The following is a 27,528-nucleotide window of genomic DNA, read 5'->3' as shown; positions in this document are numbered from 1 at the left end:
TAATTGTACTTGATATAAACATTTCCTAGTGCTCTTTGTTTTTATTTCTATATATATATAAAACATGATAATAGCTTGATCAATTCTAAAATTTCACATTTTTTTCGTGTGAATATGATTTATTCATGTTTTTCTCTAACAATAACTTATAATATACTTTTAAAAGGGAAGAACCTAGTCGATTCAACTCTTTAATAAACGTTTTTCCTGTTATCTACATCGTCATTTATTTTACTAGTGTAAAATAATTATACAATAACTAAACTTAATTAATTAAATCGTCTACATAAGTAGCTATAATATAGTTTTTTTTATATGTATAATACTTATATTTTAGCAGACTATAACAGATAATTTAGCATAAGTACGTCAAATCCGGTTGCAACATGGTGAAAAATGATTTAAGATAGAAAAGTTTTGATGATAGTAAATTTAGAAGCCGATTACGTTTCGTAAGTATACGTTCAGTGACAAACAGATACGATTTATATGTACAAAATAATTACGTTCATAATTTATAAAATGTTTCTACGAACCGTCGGCAGTATATGTAACATATTGTTTTATGACAGAAAGGGATACAAGTTGTTGCGTTAAGTGATCCCAGTATTTCTTGTGGTATAATGCACGTAAAGTTTCTAAATTAGTAGATTTCCCGTTATTTTTTGTTTTCTTTGAGAGTAATGATGAACGAAATGAAGGTAGATATGAATATCGTCTGCGTATGGGCGGGTTTGATATGTTAACTTGCGCAGTACGTTTGGCTGTATGAAAGCTACTCTGCTTTTCGCGTTTTTTGGAAACCTGGCATAGAATGATTCATCTTGAGAACGGCTTTCTAAAGTTTACTTTAAATTAATTATATTCTTGATTTTAGAGCGGATACATATTATTGTAAAAAATTATTTTTTATGGTAGAGTTTGAATCGCTCTAAATAAATTTGTAGCTTGTAAACTAAATTTAACTAATAAATAAACTAAATTTTGATATCGATTAAGTAATTAAAATTAAAATGTATAATTTTTGTAGTTATGGAACCGGAAGTTTACCTTCAAATGGTATCCTTATTCAAGCGTACGTAAACGAAAATCCACGGCTCAAATTTTCATATTAATTAGCAAATTTCGACAAAGACAAAATTTAAATATCATTTTTCCAGTTGATATTTCCCGTAATTGTTATAATCCATCTCAAAAAAAAGATATTCGGGAATCCTAACTAAAGGTATTCAAGGGTATCTCTATTCAAGCGTATTCAAAAAGAAATTTTCGGCTGTATTTTTAATTTTAACTACCGAATTTTGACAGTGTTTTTGTTTTACGAGGTATATTTTCATTGCTGTTACAATCCGTTTCAAAATATTACTTATGAAGAGTAGAAAGACTACTGTGAAATAGTGTATAGAACCTTATGGATCGATCCTAAAAACAAAAACCTGCTATCTTCGTAACTATAGGGAGATAACCAGTAACTACCGGCGCAGAAATACCCTAAATGAGTTAGAAAAATGAGAAATGGGAAGTTATATGGCAGAAAGTAGGACATATTTTTAGAACAATTTTGTGCATTTCACAAGGGTATAAATCCGACTTAGATTAAAAATGAGTAAAATGAGAATAATTTTCTTTATTATTTTTATAGAAAAATTTAAGTAATGAATTGCAATCGCATAAGTTAAAAGAAAAAACAAGAATGCGTTATACAATAATACCATCCTCAATGTTTTGCCGCTGAAATGAAATGCGCTATTAAGCTCAAACACGTCGGGCGTATACAATATAACTTGTGTGTACGGCAACGGGTACAGTCGACAAAGCGAAGTGCATATTCGTAGAGTTTACGAACTACTTCTGTCTACAGTCACGTTCCAGTAGTACTAGTAAACTAATCGCGACTTGTGCCGTGAGATTAGATTGCAGTTTTAAACATTACTGTCTGTGTGTCTGGACGCAGACGCATATCATGATAGTGTTAATGATAACATTATATTGTTTATTAGGCTTTATTATATTAATTTCAATGTTTAATACTAAAAAATCAGTTTTTCTTCTGCTTAATTACGTCTATTTTTGTATAAATAATGAATTTCATCTTTCGCCCTGTAATTTTTTAAGAAGAGCAATTGTTTTTTTTTTGTCGGTGAATCTTAAAACGCAAGCACAACGAAAATATATCGTGCAAAAATAAAAGTATATACGAGTAAATAAAAAGCATAAATTTCTTATATCAAATGTTTTGGGTTAAGTATAATATTATGACGAACAGAGACGAGCGATTCATAGAATTACGGGTTAAAAGTTTAAAGTAGGCGTGTAGTTATAAGCATTACCTAATTTTTAGACCTGTCTAATAAAAACAAATAAAATACAGTAACCTATTTTAAACGGACAACATTTATTGTTTAGAACGGATCGAGAAGCACGTCACGTTGTTCAGTAGGACTAAGCCCAAACTGTGCTGTATGTTATATCTCCGACTCTATCTATAGTCAAACAAAACAACAGTGCTGCGGTCCTCCGCGAATATGAACTTGGCTTTGTCGACTTGTAAGTTAAAACGTTATTACGAAACCTTATAGTAGTTGAATATTTTGTAGAACGATCTGACCTTTGTAAACATAGTTGCAAGTTTATTTACTTCGAAACAGACGTGACGCGATGCGCTTCGTTCTACAAAGCGATAAGCAACGTCGTTATAGTTGTTTCTGGTAATAAAACTGGAGTTACGCATACATTATTGCTCAACCGTACTGCATTTATCATTCAGACCTTGTACATAATTTATTATGTACAATTATTATCGATTATAGAGCACACGGTATACGATAATTATGGATTAAGAGAAAGGACAACCGCGCTTAAAATCGTTCATTGTTGTTAAATTATCGAAGTTAGTAAACCTCGTTTATATTTCACCGATAGTCGACGTGCAATTAGAATATTTTATGTTATCAGTTTACTTGCGGTAAAAGAATTCGCCGAGAAACTCCACACCCACGAGACAAATTGTTGATGCTGATTTATCGCAGACAACAGATATTCGTGTTAAAACCCAATGTTGCTTCGTTGCTGTGGGTTCATCTATGGAATAATCAGTATTGATAGACTGGAAGTGAACATTTTACGTGTTACTAACTGTCAGAGCCGCTGTAAATTATTCTCAACTGTAACGTAATTCTGTTTATATCCGTCGCACGGTTTGAAGAGATTAAGTAGCTTCGCGTACTCATCTTGTTTGAATCTATCTGTAAGGTCTGCCATTAATCGATTCATTTTGTTTATAAACTTCAATATTTACTTTGCGAACATTAACGTCCACTACGTTTTACATGAGATGTGTTCATTTTTGTACAGGTGTATTTCACGAAGGAAATTTTATTGTTAATTATATATCAAATACATTTTAATCTAAATTTAAAAAATCTCTATTTTGAAATAATTCTCGTTTTATATTTTTTTTAAATTTAGATTTCAGCTAAAAATTAAAGCGAGGATATTTGGTGTAGCTTGATGGATAGAATTCGTTTAAGATTCTCACTTATCTCACTTCATATGTAATTTTTAAAAATATACGAGTATATAGAAAGCTGTAGTTCAGATGATGAGTGTCTGATGTTGAACGTTTCAATTATTTTATTTAGATAAGAAATCTCTGTTTATATCTGGGCAGAAATTTCCATTTTGTTAGGAATTTCACGAATATTTAATGTTATTATTCAGATGAATAAATGAAAAAAAAGAAGATATCCAGTCGATAAAAAAAACGATACCGTTTGTATTCAAACGAAATACTGATATTGTAAGTACAAATGAAACGGAGTGGAAAATCTTTGTAGATTATTTTTACAGTTTTCCAGTGTCGTTTGACCGGAATCGCTTTTGAGAAGGAACATGATTTTGAAACTGATTTCGTATTTGTTTTAGAAAACTAATTCTTAACGGTTGTTTAAATTGTCGAATAAAAATTTAATCGATCTGAAATCGATTTAAAACGTTTTAGCGCACATCCATGTTAAATTTAAGCTGAAAGTTTGCTTTGTCCGATATTACTATTTGTGAGGGTTTAAAACGTTCGGAAATTTTAATTTAATTAAATTATTTTTTTTGCTAATAAATATACGACAAAATAGACAGTTAAAATGTTATAAAAATTATCGGCATCTAAAATCATTTGTAATGATTCTGAAGAATAACAAATATTATTTACAAGGCTTACAAAAAGAATGTAAGGAATGAAATGGTTTCCCGTTATTATTTTGCACCCTGCTGTATGTAATCAGGGTGCACTCGTAAATATTCCAGTACCGGAAAGTGTAATTTTGTAAGTATAGCAGACCGCAAAAATACGGTTCGCAGCCGCAGGCGGCCGGCTACACGACAACGTTATGAAAGATGCACATACATCGATAAGAAGCAAAACCTATCTTTTTAATCTCAAACGTTTAACTCTTTCCGTGAATTAGATTTTTTGCGACTTATTTTGTCGACGTTTGCTTAAGTTTAAAAATAACAATCTTATTCATTTTTAATCAAAAGAAACGGGTGTTTCATGGGTATTGTTACTCGCAGAGAAAAAACTCTAATATTGTAATATAACACTTTTTATAGTGCATTTCCACTAATTCGGAGTAATGTTTTTCTTTTAACCTTATTATAAGTTACGTACTGTAAATTTGAGATATGTAAAGTCAAAAAAAATCTAAAGATATTAACATTTATTTCATTATTTATTTATGAAACGATCATCAGTTGTAGGCAGCAGATTTACAAAAAAATTTTGACATTCATAATTACGATACAAAAATGGAACAAACAGGTTTGTAAAGCCTGTGGAACCGCATTATCTAAATATATGTTACCTTATCGTATAGAAACAGTTTATCGAGAAATAACCGTATGACATTAGTTCCGGCGATAATATGAACATTTTTCGAAAAAAATATTAAGCTACTTTAAATTAAAAATGGTTTTAATCTATTTATTCTTAAACTTTTTAACTTACTGTTATAAGTTATACGACGAATGGTGTGTCGCTTAAAGAGAAAAGAAATTAATTTAGTTTACTTAAAGAAAACGTGTCTCAGTTTACCCGTAAGGAGGGGAGCATGCAGAACGTTAATCTGTAATAATAATCAACCGCTTTCGACAGTTATTATATCACAAAATGCAAAATTACGAATCACAAAGCAGGAGAAAAATTTTGATTTCATCTCGTACCCAAAACTCTGTTAATTTTTGGTTGGTTTTTGCGAAAGAAAATTTGTCAGATAACATAAACATAAATAGTGTTTTCTACTGTCCCTACTCAAATCAAACTAAACGCCATTATTTTCGATTCTTCTAAATATGCAGACTTATTTTACATAGTTTAGAATTCACGATCGGACACGATTTAGAAATACAGCGATCAGCCGTTGATGAAAAAATTCTATTAACTGACGAGGTGAAGTCGTTCTTATTCTGTAAACAGATTTAATTAAGCGTTTAAAGGAAAGGACTTAATTTGATGTACTACATTTCAATTTAACGCGCGTATTTTACTATTATTTTAATTTAAAGTAAAAATTCAAAAAAATTAAAAATTCAAGAATATTAAATCGCTAAATTTAATGTAAAAATTCCATATTTATATTTATTGTAAGTAGTGAGAGTATTTATACTCTCAGAACTTGTAAATTATGAGAGTATAAAAATGTAGACTACATATCATTTGGTAAACATAAATTGTAGGCGATTTTAAATCTTATCGTTATCATTTTAAGTCATATTTTTGTTAAATTTGTTAATTTTACATTTAATTTGTTACTTGTGTTATTTTGTGACATTTCAAATGTTTAAATTTAACTATTCCCTATTATTTGTATATTTGACTAACAGAATAAGCAGCAGTTAATTAGGTTAACATTTTATCTGATAAACCTTTCAAGAAATTCGGAATGTAATTTCGGGATGTATAGTATACAAAGACTGCGTAAATTGGTGATTTTAATGTTTTCTTTTTGTTTTGTCTTGATCGGTTTTTCTTAAGATAGTTCGGTCAAGGAATGTAAAAAATTATTAAGATTTATATTTAGCCCCCCTCCCTATCAGGAATATTATCGGAATTCAAATTCTTTCTATACAACGAGAAATACGGTAGAATTGATTTTCACCTCGATTCGCTTCTTGAAATAACGTATCGATAAAAACCGAACAGCAACAATTTTTTTTTAATCTTATTTAGCGTACACATGCATTTATTTTTTCTATGCATTTGCAATATATATGTTAGGTTAAGAATTAAAATTAATAAATTATCAGAAAATATATTATAAATAATGAAAATATGCGATCTATTCGAATTCTGAATCTATTCTTTAAATTATAACCGATAATATTTTATCAAATTACCGGTTGACATAGTTCCAGTTTGTCTCTTATTGTTTCACGATCAATAATTTTACACGTACTGTAATTTATTAACAAGATTAAAGAATTAAATATTTCGTACAACTTAAATATTTGTACAAAGGTTATATATTAGTGTAAAATAAAGATAAAATGAGAACAAAGCAGGTTTATTTCATTGTCAGAACTTAATATATTATTATACCTGCAGTTGTTCATTTAATAGTATAGATAATAATAATAATTATAATAGTTATAATAATAGACACAACTCGTATCCGGTTCAACTAATTCTAAAATATTTAATTATTATTTTTTACAATATTTACACACTGTATAAATTGTATCTTATAAATATGTTTATGCATTAAGAATCCATGCGTTTCCCAGTATCGTATGAATTAATCTACAAAATCAATTTAAAATAAAAACTACAAAACCTTAATTTTAATAAATAAATATATTTCTTCCACTTTTTAAATTGTAGTATATTTTTTTTTAGTAACATTTATAAATATAAAAAGTAAAAACACTATCATAAAATTCTTATGAATAAATTTTTATTAATTTGAGTATTCGTACGTTTAACTTACGGTTCAGTAATTTAATATAATTTATGTTATTTTTAAAATTAATTTTTATCCTAAAATTATTCATAATTTTTTTTAATTTTTCTATTTTTTTCTGATTACCAGAATTTTCTCGAACAAACTTTTTCACGAAAGAAAACCTGTCGTATATATTTTATCAAATTCAATTATCTGGAAAGATCTTTTTTATGAAATTACTTTTTTGTTGTTCTTAAACGTTTCTAGCACAATATTTTTCGAATTGTGATTAGGATACATCACCCGACTCCGTTCTAAAATAGTTTGAAAAAGAGAAAATGAGATTGTTAATGCCGTACAGAATTCGATAAGATAAGTTAAAGCAGGGTTAAAAAAAATTCGTAGATTTTCAAAAGAGTATAAGAATAAAAATCTTTAACTACGATGCTTATAAAAACCAAGGATGGTACTTAGATTTTTGAATGCAGCAGCTCTCAAAAACATTATTTTATATTATCTTGAAATCTCATAAAAATAAGATCTAATGTTGATATTTCTTATCGGAGAAGAATAATAATTGTGAAAACAGGTTTTGGGAAAATGTATAAAAAAATCATTATTCGGGAAAATGTCGTTTCGGAAATTGTATTCGTAAAGATGTCCGGCTCCTCATACTGTTCGTAAATACAACGAAATATAACTTTAGATAAATAGGAATTATATGAAATTTTCTTCTTTACTGTGTGCATGTAATACATCCCAGTTAAATTGAAAGCGAATAAAAATAAACGTTATACTAGGTACACGTTTCCTCTTTTATTCATCAGTGTATCCAGTCGTCATCAATATATATAAAGGAATTAAATAAAAATAAATATACTTATAAGAGTAAAATAAAAAATAAAAAATAAAAAATAATAAATAACATATAAAAAACGAATTAATAATAATAATGCCCTGAGGGAGGTAATCCCCACGTTCGGAACTCAACATCTACGTTCCACGTCCAGGGCGGCAACAGCTGTACTTATGTACAATACATATACCTGGCTAACGGGGCTCCGAGTAAATTCCTCGGATGTATTACTTTATTGACCTGTCTCCATCTTCAGGTCGGATTGGAGTTTTCGGCTACCTGCAGGATACGAACAATTAATTGATTAGGAAGTGGACACATACCAAACTTAGAGCTGGCGATGTGGCGGCCAGGGTCAATGTTATTGCAGGTGTAACGGAGACCCTTCCGTTGTCCACATGCCCCCTGCGATGGCAAGCATGTAGCAATAGTGCCCATGTATATCGGTGCATGGGAGCTCTGAAAGCTTCGGTGAGTAGGAGCCTGGAGTCAGTGCACAGATTGCGCATCCGCTCTCTGCCAGGACATATGCCGGTTCCACCGGAGTATCGGATCGGACCTCCAAGGTTAGTAGCCCTGGAGTGGGGGTGTGACCCGGCGGCTAGCCTTGCTACAGAACGGATTAACATAATGAACATACTTGAACAAATAAACGTGCCACAGGGTGCACGTAAACACCTTCGTTTAGAAACCTCAGATTCGCCACAAGCGAAGAGAAAATAAAGTAAGGAATCTGATAAGATAAAGAAAGATACTGATAGAATCAGTAAAGACTTAAAGAAAAGTTTATTTGGCTATAACGTACCTAAGCCAAGATTTTTAATTATTACAAAGGAGAATGGAAACTTCCAAAAAGTTAGTCCATTCTTAATCGCTAGAGAGATTACTAATTGTGCTGGTGGTCCTGTTAAAGAAATCCGAAAGACTTTTAACGGATTGCACATCGAAACTATCAACGACATGCAAAGCCAGATAGTCCAGGCGTTGAAGAAGATCGGTGAATTTGCGGTTTCTGTCCAACGGCATAGCACACTTAACTCATCCAGAGGAGTTGTTGTTTGTTGCGATCTTCTAAATTGTACAGAAGAAGAAATTGTACAAGAAATGTCGTGTCAGGGAGTGACTCAGTGACGCAGACTAACCATGCGAAGAAATGGTGAACTTCTACCTTCGGCCTCGCATGTTTTAACATTTAACAGGCCGAACCTTCCTGAAAAGGTGCGAGCTGGCATCCATCGGCTTGATGTACGGGCATTCGTTCCGCAACATATGAGATGTTTTAAGTGTCAACGATTTGGGCACACAGCAGCTAGATGTGAAGCGCAGGAAAAATGTATATGTGGAGTGAAAACACATGAGGGTGACCCATGTGAAGATCCTCCAATCTGCGTTAACTATAAAGGGCACCACAACTGTCGTTCAAGGGACTGCCCTATATATAAATTAGAAACTGCAATTCAGGAAGTTAAAACGCTTCAAAAGGTCAGTTACCCTGAAGCGAAGAAAATTGTTAATCAGCGTACACCACGACCATCGACTTCTTATGCAGAAGCAGCGGCTGCCCCTTCCATATCTAAAATTAACGTGGAGCAGTTGCTTAACACGATGGCTCCAAGTCTTGCGACGATGATTGAAAGAATCATTGATTCAAAGATTGTGTCGACTTATCGGATAGAACAAACTAAACATGAGAAGGCTCACTCTCCGACTGACGCCGTTGACACAAGACACGTACCAGCGCAGCCTAAAAAACTAGTAAAACCTGCGATTATAAAGCCACCAACTGACGTAAAAATGAAAAATCTTGACTTATCTGACAAAGAGAAACAGACCACTTCGTCGTCGAGTCAGAAGAATAAGGAAAATGCGACAAGAGTACAAAGAAAATCTACGTCTACCGAAATGGAGGTGCAAGTTATGATTGAAAAAGCACCAGACGCAGATGATATAAAAACTGCAACAATGGAGCCTCCAAAAGCTCAAAGAACGGCTTTGGTGAGAGCATCTATTTCAGCTGGACCCAGCACTGCATTAGAGATTGAATCCAGCTCATCAGCCGCCGAAAGTGCATCCCTTGCTAGTTTAGATTCCATAGCAACGATGGTAACAGCACCAATGAGCTTTCATCACCTGCCGGCGAACATAAGCCGGCGAACGTCATTGGCTTCAGAAAGAGAAGAAGATGCCATGTCTGAGGCCTCAGACACACTGTCACCGGAAGTTGAGGCCGTTCGCAGAATGGAAAAACGGTGCAAGAAAGGATGGCCGAAAGTAAAGCCTAGGCGGTAATTTTTTTTGAATTTGAAGTTATAGAAGAATGTAAAATTTTGAACATTTTTGATTCATGAGAATGTGAATTATTGAACCCTTTTTTTTTCTTTTTTTTTTGAAGTGGGATGGAGCTAATGACCAAAGTAGTCGATGCCCTTAAAAAACCTCAAAAAAAAAAAATAGTAATAATAATAAACCTGAAAAAAAACGTAACCGTGGGCAGCACAAGTCGAAGAAAAGTGTCAGTAATCGTTATTGTCTATGCGACCTAAAATTTCCATGCGGACTGAGAGCCACCTCTTGTTTCGCTCATGTTATATAACGAACAATAAAATGAAGTGTGTACCAAGAAAGACTATATAAAAGTCATAGATATCACTTACTTCAAAATTTTGAAAAAAAAAAATGTTTAATGTTCTTATTAAACCAAAATAATAAAAAATTTTCTTTTTTAATTCAAAAAAGGTGTAAGATATCGGTTGCCTATTATAAACGATTAATTTTTCTCTATTATTGTTAATATACTGAGTTTGCAGACTATCTGATACCTTTTTATAACAAACGTTTTCCAAAATTTAGTTTCTAATAATTTATTTCACGACCAGCTTTCAATGCATATTAAACCAGATCCATTTTTTGGTCTCCTATGCTGATAGTGAACCAATTTTTTCCTTTTTTATTCAAAATTCAGCTTTCGTTTCTGTATTCCCTCCGTAACCTAAATTACAATTATCTTAGTAAGATTGTTTTATTGTCTCTGTTGATAATTTTTCGTGTGATTCCATCGGTTGTTAGGAACACTAAACTTTTACCGTTAATAAAATCCTTTTTTCTATGATAATATTAAATATTACACGGCTTGTTCTGATAATATGTCATTTTACGTCGCATAACCTGATTTAAAATATTATAAAAATTGTATTAAATTAATAGTAAATAAAGAAAAACGAAACAGTGTTAATCTCAAAACACTGAATAAACATGGTTTTTTCGGTTTGGTCGAACTACACTATTAGAAAGTCATTTTAAATGTGTTAACAGCTAATGACAGTAAAATTCCTTTGTGTATGAATACTTTCAGTTTAACTGGGTTTTTCTATATAAAAATTAAAACTAAAAATAACAATTTTCTAAACCGACTTTAGTTGATTTTTGATTCGTAAATATTTCTATTCGTATTATTTAAATTAAATACGCAATTAAGATTAAAAACAGTATATAACTTAGGTTATAAAATACATAATAGAATTACAGAACGGTGGTTCTTTATTTTTATCATATCATGGTTTAATAATTATAACGGAAACCGTTAATGGTTGTGAGTATTGCATTCTAAAAGATTATCTTTTCGTGTAAAACACATAAAAATGAACTTATATATCGCTTCATAACAAGCTATACGCTTAATCACGGTTAATTGGTCGGTATCAAGCTGACACTATCGTGAAAGTGCCGTTAATTTAACCTTAATGAGCAGTAGCTAATCGGCAACAGTACTTATCACACGTCCGACCGATAGATTTTATTATATTTAGGTAAAAGTAATATGAAGCAAGGATGGTAATATTTTTTCTGTCTAGAAAAAATGCAGCCGAATTGAACATTGATATATTATTTTTCCATGAAATTAGCTCTTATAGTAGATCTGGCAAGACTGAATTCAGCGAAACTACTTTAACTTTTGGCTTTCTTCATCTAATATTGTCGCAATATAATTCCTAAATGTTGCTCGTTACATAACTACATACCACAAGCTTGCCCTTTTCGCATGACGTTCATCTCAGTATCGTTTAAGCGTCTCGCACATATAAGCGATGTAAAAATTAAGTTATAGTTGCTAAATTGAACGTCAGTTATTTAAAAATCATTTATCTGTTACGAAAAATCGATTAATCGAAAAAATACAGATTTCAGTGAATTATTACGTAAGTTGAATAACTAGCGTTGAAAGGAAGTAACAGAAACAAAATTATTCGTTTAATAATAAAGTATAGTTTAGTATCGCTGTAAAATATTCAATGTAAACACGAAAAATGACGTCATCATCAGCATTGTGACATTAACTGAATTTCTTTAAGGTAATCGGTTTCCTCCCGAAACTAATAACTCGACAACATTTTCGGTAGAGATTTTTTGGAACAGTTTGCTCCTTTTCCATTCTTCAGTAGAATAAATTTGTCCTTTTTCGCGCAAACAGAATTTTATTTTAATTTAATCAAAAGAAAAATGCAATGAAGAGGCTTATTTCTACTAATAATAGACGGATATGCTTTTCTATATCTATAGACGTTAAATTTAAGATTATTTCTCGTTGAAAAGTATACAAATTAGTAAAAGGGTTTAATGTTTTATGTTAACAAAAAGCAAAAAAAAGCCTTCTTTTGATTTAGCAAATATAATTAGAAATAATTTACGCTGGACGTCGGATGACGTATCACGTGGAATCACCGGTTTCAGATGAAGTTTATTTTATTTTTGTACAACCGTGTAACGAATGGTAATAAGTAAAACACGAAGCGAACGACGAGTAACTAAGATATTATGACTGATATATTACTTTATTTCGTCCTGACTTTTATCGTTTTGCGACAACAGGTTTGCTGTGGGAGTTTGTGGTTCGATGTAACAGTCACCACCGGCCGACTTATCTTTTTTCAACTTTACATTTTAAAAATAAACGATACAACAAAAACTGGAATTTTTAAAATTTATATCTTATTTGATATTAAATTTATTTTAAATTAAGTTTTTCAAACATAGCACCGTCGGTAAAATATAATTATTATAAATATAATATTAGAAACGGCTTACCGATATGTTCAAAGAAGATGAAGATGAAATGGCAGAATAGCCAAAAACGTTTGAGGAATTCAAATAATATATCGGTAAGTTGTTTTTAATATTACAATTATAATAATTTTATTTTATTTTAAATTTCGTTTAGTTTAAATTTCATCGAGAAGTTATCTTAATCAAACGGTATTCTGTGAGAAAGTAATAATTTAATACAAAATCGAGTTCCGCTGCGCTATTTAATATTTACTTTATACAAGGAAATCCGGTTAATTCCTTCAGAAGATCATTAATAATTTTTCATATACCGTTAAAAACGATATTACATGCGCAAAATATTTGAATTTAAATATTAATTCAAGACCGGTACGCGTCGTTCTAACGATGAAACTAGAAGTAAAGCGATGAGTACTCATCAAATATTGACAATAGAATTCACTTTATTCTCGAAACCGTTTCAAGAAGTCCTGTTTAAAACGTGTTATTGTCTCGTCAATAAAATTTCAATAAATTGCGGTGTACAACCGGTCCGGATCAAATAAAAATTACCATTCTGTTACAAAAGGGTTAATATTAACGCCTTTAAAACGCTATTTATAAATATTAACTGATAACATAAAATTCTCTGTCGGCCGGCCGTTGTGAAATTTACAATTTCGATTCGTCAGGTTAGTTCATCTTATCGTAGTTTTACACGTAGTCGAACAAACTTTGTGCGATTTGCGCGCATCATTTTCCGTTGTAGCGGTTATTTAAGTTGACTCTCGGACGGTTTTACCTTAATTCCACATAAAACTTAATTTAAAATAAAACGGGTTATTTATTTCTCTTTTACATTAAATTCGAATAAAAGTTTTTAGTGTACAATATATTTGACATTTTTAATTTTAACTAAGAAATCGCTTAATTATTCATAAATGTACATCCACTTTTTTTAAAATTATGTTGTTACAAATTAATTATTATTACTTTTTATTAAAACAAATTAAAAAAATAAAAATCTTTTTTTTATCTTAAGATTTTATCAGAGCTTAACGACGATCCTTATAGCTAAATAAATGTATATGTATTTTCTAATGTCTTATTGTACGTTTTAAATATATATATAGTATACAATTTAAAACTTTGCAATTGCACTCTTTCGAAGTTAATAAACACTTGTTTAAGAAGATAACAAATTAAATTCGATAAAGTAATAAAAATGTTAAACCCCTCAGTTTTTTAAATGTTTTTAAAATAGCCACGTTTAGTTAGTTTTTAACGTAGTTTTGTCTACATGAGATGACCTACAATAATGAGATGAATTCAAGCTACGTAGGGTCTATAAAGGGGCTCAGATTCTTGTTGCCCAGGGGTCGGTCGATGCTTCGAAAATTGCGCCAACTGAGCCATCTGATGAATCGTGCTTAATTGTTCACCCGTTGTAGGTTTGCTTCGGTTATTATTATTGTTGTTGTTATTATTATTATTGTTATTGTTATTGCTGTTACTGCTCGGAATACTACTGTTACATCTTCTATCCGTTTCTTCTTTTGAGGCGGCTTTAGCTTCTTGCTGCGCTTTCTTACTTCGCTTCCATTTCATTCTTCGGTTTTGAAACCAAATTTTAACCTAAAACAAAAATAAATACGTTTTAATTTCAAAAACATAGTATGTTTTTTATTAAACGAAGTAATTCGGGAGGTCTGGATCCACGAGGAATTCAGATCACCCGAATTAATCTGATAAATTACGTTATACTTTTGGGACAGAAAAACTGTTAACGAACAGAAAGCCTTGTACCGAAACGGTTTACGCCGTTATAACTTATATACATTAGAGGTAACGGTGAGTGAGTGACGCAGAACTACGCTGTACAAGATAGTTTATATTATAACGTGTTGGTATTATGTCGGTACACGATTTTTAATATCTGTACTGGTTGAAAATTATACACGGATAGTAAAAAATTTGCATCTATCGCCGTACAGTCGTCATCGATATGATTGTTTTTTCATATAAGCTCAAGGTATATTAACCCGTGTCTCGAAATCGATTCGCTTCAAAAGTATGAACTGTTTGTTTATCGACGAAAATTCCCTCTCCGATTTTCATAAAAATCGGAAATTATTACCGTCAGGGCTTAAAAACAAAATGAGATAAGTTTTATGTAATCGGTAATCGAATTTTGATTTCCCCCTATTAGTTCAGTGTTGTATTTTTCCCCGTTAGATCGCTTTAGCAAAACACTCCTAACGGAGTATGAAAAACATGGAATACATTTTTTTTGTAGTAAATTACGTAGTTGATTATTATCTGCATAAGGGAATAAAAAACCTAGCAGAGGATTCAAAATCACAACTATATTTCCACTTACGTACTTTTTTCTAGGATATCTAAAAATCACATCGTATAGAAAATAATACTGCGCCTCTATTTTTTAGTTTGATGAAACCATTAAAATGTTTTACTGGAAATTTATAAAAATTCCAATTTAGTTAAAAAAACACCGTTGTTTTATTTTTCTACTTACACCCGTAATGTACGAAGAATAATAGGATAAAGAAATGATTTTCGCATACGCGTTTGAAGTAATACGAGCTTTCTTTCCTGTTATTCTGGTTATTGTTTGGCTGACGTAAAAAGTCCAATTAAGAGAAAACTTTCGGCGGCGCATAATTTCTATATCAATATGTAGAAAGTATAATTTATATATATATAATGTATATATATATATATATATATATATATATATATATACATTACAGTTAATGTTGAAAGTCGGTACGCTGTTCTTGTCGTTAGGTTTACAAAATCTTTATTCTGCTCGTTCCTTAGAGATTAAAAGCGGATGACCTCGTACCGTTCGTTATAATAGGAGTACTGAAAACTTTAATCGTCGGTTAGGAAAGACATGAAACGTCGACGACAATTCAGGAAGAATATACGGGGATCGTAAAGACAACTCCTGTTTATCTATTCTAGTTTGTTTGGAGGCGGCAAACTCCTAAGGAAGATGGCGTTTGAATATGTCTGGCGGAAAATGTACGCGAATATAGATATTTTTCAATAGTAGAGAACACTCGAGATTTGACACAACTTCATAGATCAAGTATTGAAGAGACGGAATTATTTGCCGATACATACAAGAAACTGGATTTGCGGCTGGGTTTTCTTTTTTTGATCTTCGGACCGGAGGAGAATTTATTGAAAAAGCGTTGGGCGTAGTAATAATTGTAGAAATAATTAATTATTTTTTTACCGATTCTATTGTTGCAGGTACCGATCAGAATTCCAGTCGACGCGTTTTTTGCCTTTACGGAATGATTTTTAGATATGTATCTCTTTATTAGAAAATGATCGGTGAGGATCTCAACTTAATTTTACGCAGATATATATTATGCACCGACAACGTTAAAAACTAATAGATGTATATACTAATATAGGCCTACATTATACACATACGAAGCTGTAAAATCTCAAAACTAGTTCTGTGTAGTTCAAACTTCTTTTTCGAAAGCCATTTAATTTTATGAATTAAAGATTTTGTATTTATAAGTCGCGTTAGGGTCAAGAAAGATATTTTTTTTGTTTTTATTAATTTTCTGAAAACAAATTTCAGAAGTAAAATGAAATCGGATAAGTTAACAGAAAAGCGATTATAAAAGACCATCTTCAGATCTTTACCGTTAATATGACTTGATTTATTAACATGGTGCATTAAAACACGTAAAATAATTGTTTTTAAATAGAGCAAAGAAGAGATCAAGATTAAGATACGTTTTGGATCTATTAAAAAGTCCAATATATTAATCGTTAGTGAAAATTAAAGGTAAAATGCAGAACCCAAAACTAAACTCGCGTGACTCTACATGGGATTGTAATGAGCTCGCTGAATCGCCATGTCGACCTAAAATAGAACGTTTTTAAGCCACAAATATCAATCTGAAATCGGCTAGTCCAGTAAAATGAAATTTTATATATAATAAACAATAATACCATATAAAATGTAATATTTATTATTATTTAATCTAAATTTAATTAGCCTTTCTGTTTTTACAGTTTTATGTAACGCATTTTTTGTTTTTATACAGCTAAATAAAGTTTATGTTGCTTTGGGATTTGAGAACTAAGTCGCTGTACCGTTCCGATTTTACTTAGACTTAAAGTTACATTATAACCTATAATATTATGACCTAAATTTCAGAAGTAATCTCTATTTTACATCGTTCACTCGGGTACAATTATTATTTTCTTACACTGTTTTTATTTATAACCCTTTTTGCTTGCAGTACTAACAACAAGGTATGTATCATTTTAATGTGTATTAATTAATTTTGTGTTGACTATGACGTAAAATAAAATAAATTTTCAGGTTCGGTTTATGTACTGATTCAATGCTCGGAAATCTAGTATATTAATAGTATTTATATATGGTCCTGTATACATGTGTATACACACACACATATATATATATATATATATATACACTCGTAGATAACGCAAGGAGTGGTATGGTAAATTAGTTATTTTGTTCATCTAAGGATTGAAAAAGCAACTGCTCGTATTTGCCTGGAAAGATGAAAGGATTTTATGCAAAAACCTCAATCAGAACAGCTTTGCAGAGTAAAAAGCCCGCAAAGGGTTACAAAAGTTTCTCACTTTACCTTGACAGATTTTTATATCAAATGTGCAGAAGGGATTTTAAATATTGACTTAGTTATGCAGTCTTTTAGAGTAAAACTGCAGAAAAGATAAAAATTTTCAGTAAAATATTTGGCGATTTGACTCACCGTTATCAAATGACCGCGTTTACCTTAAAAATTATGCAGTGTTAAAAGTATTGTCGCGTGTTTGCGTCTCGATCAGGAAATTGAGAGATTAAGAATTTAAAAATGTTTATATAATAATTACAGTTTATTAGTTTACGAACATAAATAAAATAAGACAAATCAATGATAATAAAAAAGACAATAGAAGTTATAATAATAATTAACGACAGGAACAATAACCGTAATAATAAAAGTAATAACGACAATAATAATAATACTAATAATAAAGAAAGATTACATACAAAATAAAATTTAAAGTAAGGTCAGAATTTATTTACAGGTAGTTAAATTATAAAAACCAGAATTCAGTTCAATTGACAAAAGGCATTATAATAACCGCTAACATTTATTCTTTTATCAACTAGTATACGGAATAATTCAAGTCTAAAGTTCTTTTACTGTAAATACCTTTCTTTTTACAAATAAAACTACCGTAGCAGTCTAAGAATGAGTTTAATATCTCTTTCACTAATGTGTAACAGTAACTCATCAAAGCACTTGCTGTTCACACTGGATGCTTCTGACGTCACGTCGAACATTACCCTGCACTCTGCAGTAGTAAACGGCAGATAACGCCGTGTTACAATCGCACCGGATACAACCAGCAATAGGCCTATACTTGCCTCTTCAAAACTCGCTTAAACTCTTCGCGTAATACTCGCTTCATCAAAAACTGAACTCAACTCATCTTCCCTGCAGTTTTTATACTCCATCCTCTTTACCAGCAGAACCGGACCCAAGTTGAAGAGCGAGAATGATCTTCAGATGTTTCTATACTTTCACTACCCTGGTCCGGTAATTCTTCTCATGGAACATCTGTTGTAGATGTGTTGTTGGCAGTATTACAAAGAACGATTGTTAAACGGACCTGTTAGCCTTAGAAAAAGGATTCATTTTAGCCCCCTTCTGGATTCCATCCGTTATTATATTTTCTACTGCTTTCTTCTTAATCGGCAGAAATCCGTTACTCAGATTCTTTATACCGGTCTTGTTACACTATAATTAAGAAAAAATCAAAATCTTAGTAAAACGTTTGGACTGCCAGTCGACCTTCTGACCGAACAGCATTTATATCATAAAAATTACACTTTATTATGATTATAATTGTTAAAAAATTCAAAATCTTTATTAATAAAACATTGTATCCCGTTTAATCCTCTTGCTGAACAGCTACCGTAAAACATATTTATAGAGACACGACTTGAAAAACAAATTAAATATCAGAAATTATAAAAAAAATTGAAAATATCTTTTAAATTATTACTACAGGTACCTCTTTTTTAAAAAACTTTCCCGTGTCGTCTAGATTAATAATAGTAATTAAATTGGATTTTTTGAAAATTATGGTTTATTTTTAAAAGGGTTACTTTTTTTGGTAAACGGCAAAAACTGTTTAAAAATAATGTTGATATTTCTACAACTAAATCCTATCGACTTAAAACTTTTAAATTTAAAAAAAAAAAATTACAAATTTCATCGTACTAATGAAGTACGCGATCAGCAGGTCCCATCTCTCCGACCGGGCACGTTCGCCCTCTACTACTTGAGGGAAAGAAGTCCTTATTGCAGTCTTTCAACACCAGACTGCTTCGCTACCTCAATGAACTGAACCTGCTTGTTCCGAGGATTCTCGTAAAGGAAATAGGATGCGGCGCGCATCTCTAAAGATCGAATATTTACCATCTGGAAGACGTAAGCGGATCCCACGTCACCGATCTACTAGAGACCAATTTAGCGAGTTGACCGAGTACAATGAGTACACTCCCTGTCTCGGTCGGGGATTATACTTCTGACACTGAGATAATATATAAGCTTAGTGTCTATCCTCTGCGTTCTTTTGCGAGGCCTACGCAATTTGCTCCGTCTTGAGAGTTATGGAGAGCCGTAGTGACCGACAGCTTCCTGGTTATTACCGACTCATTGGGTGTACTTGAGAGCTTGAGCTGCGGACGATCTAAATCCATGCTCCAAATAATCTACGATACCTTTTCAAGAATAAATAAGACAGTGGTATTGGTGTAGGTCCCCGGCTATTGCGGCATCCTCGAGAACGAACGGGCTGATGATGTTGCCAAGAGAGCGGCAATAAATGGCTTCCGAGTCGAATTAACGTGTGAGAGCGATTTCATGAAAACAGTCCTCGTTAAAACACGTTCTTAATGGAGTAAGTTCTGGCTGCTAAGTCCTCCCACAGCCTTACAAGGCATCCGGGAGAACGTGTTCGAGAAACCTTTTATCCCAAGCAACCAAGCAACAGAGAAGACCAAGTCATCCTAACTCGGCTGAGGGTTGGGGGTTGGACACACAAGACTTATTCGAATAACTGTGCCTAAATGCACCTTCCAGTATTCAGAACACAAATGTTAGATGACTACTGTTGGAATCTAAAGAGGGATCTACCTACAGAAAATTACAACAATGAATCCAAAATAAATAGATTTTAGATGAGTACAAAACTGTATGTAATGTACTTTCATATTACGTTCACCACGCGTTTTTCTTTCAAAAGAAATTTTATTTACAAATAAATTGAGCCCGATAGAAAAAATCTGTTAACATATATAAGCTCAGCATAAAGAATACTATAAGAATCGGTACTCTCATTTAACAAACAAAACATTAAATTTTGTTGACCAGAGTTATTAAATATACGCTTAATGCTACAAATATTAATTTATGAATCACATTTATCGATGCAAACCAAACTTCTGACAGCCCGTTTTTGTAACTCTGAAAATCGGGTTATACCTATTCCATGTAATTTTAAGCGAGTATATTGTATGTAGGCGTAACAAATATTTAATAATGTTTACCGATCGATTAATTCATAAACAACATTTGCAAACCAGAAATACTTAATTTTTTTAAAAAATCTTCAGTTTATCAGGATTCGGCAGACGACTATTACTCACTGGCACTATTCCAGGGCTTGATATTATATAACGCTTAATTTTAACTTCGAATTAAGATAATTATAGTCTACGAATACATCGGCTAGTTAATATATGTAATGTTCCGAATATCAAATAAAAGAAGAGTGATTTTTAATTCAGTTAACCTTTTCTTTAATCGAAAATGTAATGATTTAATAGTAAATCGATCGATAAACATATATTACTTGCCTGAGTTTCAGTGAGCATGAGGCTTGTTGCTACTTCAAATCGTTTAGGTCTTGACAGGTACTTATTTTGCCTGAACTGTTTCTCCAGTTCAAGTAATTGTTGCGAGGTAAACGCGGTCCGAGGTCTCCTCGTTTTACCCAGCAGCGCGTGGTGTGGACCTGCAATAATAATAATAATAAAAATAATTGATTTGTTTAGATTTTGACTGTATACTTATACACAAAAATAAATTGAAATAATTAATATTATTAAATTATAGCATTTTGGATTTTTGTTCACTAATTTTTTTTTCTTTGTCTTTGCGATTTTTAAAATTTAGTGTTTTGTGCCTTTTTGCCGACCTATCATCTTACAATAAGTCGCGTCACGGTGAGGAGTGGAGGAGTCAGATGGTGTGCGCGCGCGTGTAGTGTGAATGGACCGGCGAAAAAATTATTTTAATTATAAATACTTTTATTTTAAATTAATTTTTAAGATCTTTATTTTTCTCTAAGGAACTCTTTTAAGTAAGGAACATGTTTAGATTTTCTACAACGAACATTATACCATTGTAATTTTATCATTACAGAAATATATTTATTATCAATTTCATATACGGGTAAAAGCTATACCGATATATAAATAAAATATTTAATTTCAAATAAATTAAAAAAAGTATTTAAATTTGTAATATTCCAGAAAAAGAAGCTTTGAATTTTTATACAGGCCGATTCAGCCGCCATTATTTATTCACGAATGGTTGTAGTTTAATACTAATCTATAATAGCTTAGTACCGATTTCAACGGACCGTAAAAAGAAATCCAAGTTTACAACTATATCTGATATACTTTCTATAACACAAAACATTTCAACTCGATCTGTCCAACCGTTCCGGATATAACTTCGGTTATTAAAATTTCATTTAGATGATTTATCCACTGCAGAAGTTTGAACGATCTCTTAAAGGATTGAGATTTAGGACGTATGAAAAATATAAAGCCTAACCGGGATTTGGACACAGTTCGGATGAAATGCGAGATCGCTACCGCTTCACTAAGACGATTGAGAAAATTTATTTAAAAAAATGAAATATCGAAATTACGGGGAAAACTATATTTGTAAGGGAACATTTATTTCACAATCATTAACTCGTTCGAAACTTATATTTCATTTTCTACGTCATAATCGTAGTATACCTTTAAATCCCGTCGTGCAATATTTGAATCCTAGAAACTGACTTTAACTTATCCTTTCCGATTGGTACGCTCATGGCTGTAACACAACAGTCAAACGAACTTTTATTGCCACTCAGTTGTATTTTTGATGATATAATTTTGATTTTTGCTGCAGATGGGTGTCTGTAAGCCGGGTATATATATATATATATATATATATATATATATATATATATATTTATATCCCGTAGTTTGTGAGGTTCAACCAGACAGGGGTAAAAATAGAATAAAAATCGGCATCCCTAGTATAATTGAATTGCTTACCCTACCGCTTCGTACACAATAACATAATAAATGTTCTTTCAAAATTCGCAGTAGATATCTCCATTCATATAGATGAATAGATAGATAATAAGATGAATAGATAATGAATAGTCATTACCTCTGTTTTCATTATTATTTTATTTTAAATCAAATAATAGGGTCTGTGCTCACTTACGGAATTTTGTTTGTTAACGGTTATATCAACAGTTAAATTAAAACTTAACATAAAATTACAACAAATTTCAATTCATTCTATGTATGAGTGTGTTTTTTGTTTTGTTTTTGCAGGAGTATAATTATTTCGTGTATAAATTAAAATAGATTTAGATTGTAAAAATGATCATAAAAAAGTTATTATTTTAACTTAATCGTTGTCATAATTTTTAATTATTTTTGTATTACCGATTACAAATAAATGATAATTTAATTAAAATAATTAACCGTCCTAAGCCGGATGAAAAAGCTGCTATTTGCTTAATCGATGACAATCTTATTTTTTTAACATTATAAAGCAAAATTAAAAAAAAACTGTTCGAATGATTATAACTATTTAATAAACTAGTTGAATGCTATGTATTTTTACACCTATAAACCCTTATAGATTAGTTTTTGGGAAATTAATGTAATGTAATTATATTAGTATACAATTTCTTTGAAAAATTAAAAAAATGAATGATTCAAAAACGATTATCGGCTGTAATTTTATAAATATTGGTCGTAGAACCTCATCGGTTTGCTTTGATTTTCTTGGCATTTTTCCTGCCATCACCCTATTCGGTCGCCCTAAAGCATAAGACCGAATGTCTGTGCCACAAACGGGTACTGAGCCACGAAACAGTTTAGCGACCAGTGTCCTAACTAGCTCCTAGAGTTAACCCAAAAGCGTGAGCGGAATAAGCGTGGTATCATACACCACTCGCTCGCGTGTCCAACCGCCCACTTGTCATATATCACTAAAATGGGTAGGCGCACACAAAAAACATATATGACTATCAATAATTAATTTATCTTGTTAAAGAGGCAGTTCGCTGCCACGCATAGGCTGCTGAATGCCAACAAGTACATGTTCACCATTAAAGCTCTTGGAGCCTGAATCTGGCTGGTAGCCAGTTAAATATCTCGGTTACCTTCCTGCAGCAGCACGGAAGGAGTCTTTTCCCTTAGGTAAACTAATGCTGTTGGTTGAACAAAGCAACCGCATTGTTGGGGTACTTCTGTATGGTCGACAACCCTGCAAGAGGTCCACCCAAGGAACAGCCGAACATCGGCCACCAAGACCTTCCGGATCTTTGTTAGGGTCTCAATTATCCAGTGGCTCTTCTAGGGCTCTTTCCGCACCAACTTCCGGACCACCCTGGTCTTCTTGAGGAAGTCCTCGACAGCCATATCCAACAGAGGAATTTGGCTGTGTATAGCCCTTCGAGCTTCTCTACCCTTGTTGCCCTTATTGGTTAGCTGGCATTTCTCCCACCACCACCCCATTCAGTCGCCCTAGAGCATAGACCAAATGTTCCGTGCCAAAAAACAGCTACTGTGCCTCTAAAAACGGTATAGCGACCTCGATCCTATACCTTAATTTGCGTGAGCGAATTAAGCAGGGTGCCGTACAGCACCCGCTTAAGTGTCCCAGTCGCTCCCTTGTCAACAATAAAACTAAATCGGGGAGGCGCACCCCTTGTTAGAATTAAAACTATTGAAGTCCTTATATCTAAAAGGCAGCAATTTAGGCTGCCACGCCTCGGTGGCTGTATGCCAGCTAGTACCTGTCCACCATTTAACAGCGCTTGAAGCTAGTTTGGCTGGTGGCCAGCCATTACCTCACGGAAGGATTCCTACAACAGAGCTTAGGAGTCATTATTACATTACACAACCCTTAAAATTAACGATGACGGTTGAACATAGCAACCTCATCGGGGAACTCCAACACGGTCCGACAATGCGGCTCTCGCCACATCGACTCGCCGTTTGTGAGCGGCCAAGTTTCCCCCCGACCTCTAAGTTCCAGGGTGGCTCGATCTCTGGCCCCCACCCCAAGAGCAGGGCAGTCGAACATCATATGCACGTTCGACTGGACCTCCCCGCAGACACACAACTCATCAGCCACCAGGCGAAACCGAAACAGATATTGGTTCAGGTTTACACGGTTGCCCGATATAGACCACCGGCGAGGTTGGAGTGAAATCGCTACCCCAAATCTGCTAGAGGATCAGAAAAACTTACTACCCTCACGAACCTATGAAAATGGGAACACGATTCAAACAAAGTAGACGTCCTTATTTAGCCGACAGTGGCAATTCTGCAACACGCTACGCAGCTGTGTTGCCTAAACACCACAGCAACACAGGTTGACTAGAGCCACTGATCGTTGTCAGCCCCGACAACGTGAACGAAGGCACGCTGTACTTGTTGAAGCGACATTTCGCTACCGGTAGCAGTAAATACAAGTTTTACAGCACGTGGCCGGAGGCCGAGAAGCGATAGGCCGTAGAGGCCGTAGAACCTCATATTAATAATAGGATTGCAGTCGTAAATTTTCCAGTACCGGAACTTTTATTTTTTTTATTTTAGCAGACCACAAGAATCTGTCTACAGCCGCAGCATCTGGCTATGACAATGTTATGAAAAAAGCACATTCATTTCGATGTTTACATCAATAAAAAACAACATTTATCTTTTTTATATCAAATGTTTAACTTTTTTCGTGAATTGTATTTTTAGCGACTTATTTTATTGACGTTGTCTATGGATATCCAAAAACGAGGACTGTTTTCGTGGGGTCTGATTTTTATAATGTAGGTTATATATTTTTATGTTAAAATAAAACGTAGGCCAAACTTTACGTTAAAAAAATTTATATGAGAAGGCCAATATTTTATTTCTCCCAAAAAGCAGTGCGGGAACGCGTTCCGGAACCAGTGCACCCCTAGTTAAAAAATAATGAGCCAAAATCCGGTTAGTTTAATCATGGAAAAATCTCCTACCAGGAAAATTTAATCCTTTTTTTATCTAATTTAGACCGGAAATGATATAATTGCTGTCAGAAATATTTCTCGTATTATAATTTGAATGTTCTATTTCAAGTTTTATTTAAATCTGAAAGTAAATTTTGTCGCTTGTATTTTTTTATATCATGTTTTATCGGTAGGTACGTTGTGAATATTAGAAAAAAAGGATGATATTAAAGCGATTCATTTAGAATTTGGTTAGGGGCATGGAGATCATAAAACGGTCGTGGTAAACAATAAAGGGAGTTTTCCGAAGTGTTTGTGAAAAGAGATTGTTTCTAGATACAGTTTTTTCTTCTACATTCGATAGATGGATCTGATGTGCTTTTTAATTTCTTTCTGCAGAGTGTTTAACTTAGAGAAGGCCCCATTTATCAGCAAACAAAGGTGTTGAAAATAATATCCATCCACTTTTATGCACTTGTCAACACGTTTGACCATGTTCCTAGCTATTTTTGTCGGCTTTATCCTGACTATTTCCTGGATGGCATCGGTAATGTTTGTTTTCGATTCTTTCTGTGGGTGTGCATCGCTCCTATAAACGACTTCTTTTAAGCAGCCCCACAGAAGGAAGTATAGTTCCTTATGGCCAGATCAAGGGATCTTGGTGCCACAATCCTTTAAAGTTGATTTTTCCATCGAAAAAATCCTGTAGTATCTGAATCTCCATAGTAGAGCGAACTGTATGGCAAGCGGTACTGTCCTGTTGCAACAAGCAGTCACGCTTATCGTTTTGCAGTAAGGCTATGAACTGTTGGATAATTTCTTGGTAGACGGCAGCATCCACAGATTTAAAAACAAACAACAAGAGTCTTATTATTCGTCGCCTTGAAACCTCACACAATCCGCCTTTTTTTTGTGGATTTCGGGAAATTTAAAGAAAATTTGCCGGTTTTCAGTATTTCGGATCTGTAGTTCTGAATAAATATGCTTCATCTATGAAAAATACTTGATCTAAAATGCCAGTATTGCCTCTGATTGAAGTTCTTAAACCGTTAACCTTTTAGTATAATCAGCATTATTTAGCTCATGGAAAACCTGCATTCCATTTAAGCGTTCTCCTCACTGCAGTGTGGGCTGAACCTGGTGAAATGTTCTTTTCCGGCTTAGTTTCCGCAAAGATTTACGAGGAGATCTTGTAACTGCCGCTTTAATGTCCTGTACGACGTGTTTCGGGCACGATCTGGTAAAACACCGAAACTGTTTCACGAAGTTTTTTAACCGACTTCTGAATAACACTTTTCACTGGCGCTTCCTTTTCAAATTTCTCCCTGAACTTTTCAACCGAACGCGACATGAGATTTCGGCTATAAACAAGTTTCCATCACGAATACACGTTCTTCAACGGTTAACCGCATTGTAACAAAAAAACAACGCACGATTGCGCACTCTTGTTCAAAAGCCGATGTTCGTCACAGGCAGGCAATATTCAAACGTGCAGGCGATAAACAGTGCTCGCCTTTGCAGCTCCAATGGTGCCGACATCTTTCATATTATTTTACCCGTCTCACACCGATATATAAATTTTAAGAAAAATATGCCTATAGTATAAACTACTGAGTGATGGGGCCTCTTTTAAGTTAAACGCTGTATTTTCAACCGGTCTCTTAGACTTGGCGTACTTCTTGTATCCTCATTTATCTGGTTCATACATTTTATCCTTGTTTTCCTTTAAGAAAAATGTTAATCGACCCAGAATGCCTTAAAATATGTTCAATTTTTCTGTTTCTTTATATCTTTACTCGAAAACTTCTTCTTTTCAGATTGATCTTAAAAATATTCATTTCCAGTTATATTACCGACCTAATTTCAAAAATCTCCTGTAAAATCACACTTCTGAAGATTCTTTAATTTTCATTTTTCTCTCTTCCCTATCGTCCACTTTTCATTATTATAAGGGGTTACACTACGTAAATGCAATTTAAAGATATTTTTTATAATTTCTAAATCTCTTTCTTAGAAAATACCAGGATTTCTATTTTCTTTATAAATAGTTTGCTGACTTATGTAAAATTGCTTTTTACGTCTTGATGTCTATTCTTTTTAAATTTACTATCTAAATAAAAAAATTCTGCAACTTGTCATTATACTTCATATAATAATAATTGACTTCGCATCGTTTTCCTTTTTCAAGTGTTTTCATAATATTTAATATTTTAATAATTCTCAGTTTCAGCGAAATAAGTATTTTTATGATCGAATAATAATAATAATTCAATTTTCTGTCCTAGGGTAATTACTTGGCTTCCAAAATTC

At 32.8% G+C, this 27,528-nt stretch overlaps 1 protein-coding gene across 1 annotated transcript in view; it reads right to left on the bottom strand.

Annotated features, from left to right (window-relative positions):
• Positions 1-13,836: 13,836 nt before the first annotated feature.
• Positions 13,837-27,528, bottom strand: part of LOC142322821 (uncharacterized) — a 208,808-nt gene continuing 195,116 nt past the window's right edge. The window contains exons 2-3 of the mRNA XM_075361893.1: positions 20,789-20,946; positions 13,837-14,466 (exon numbers count right to left, since the gene is read on the bottom strand). Coding sequence (XP_075218008.1) covers positions 14,161-14,466; positions 20,789-20,946 — 464 coding nt within the window. The 3' untranslated portion in view covers positions 13,837-14,160. The remainder of the gene's footprint in view (positions 14,467-20,788; positions 20,947-27,528) is intronic.

The sequence above is a fragment of the Lycorma delicatula genome, chromosome 4 (assembly GCF_047948215.1).
Source record: "Lycorma delicatula isolate Av1 chromosome 4, ASM4794821v1, whole genome shotgun sequence".
NCBI lineage: Eukaryota > Metazoa > Arthropoda > Insecta > Hemiptera > Fulgoridae > Lycorma > Lycorma delicatula.
Note: the sequence above shows the minus strand (reverse complement) of the source record. Positions and strands in the feature narration are given on the sequence as shown.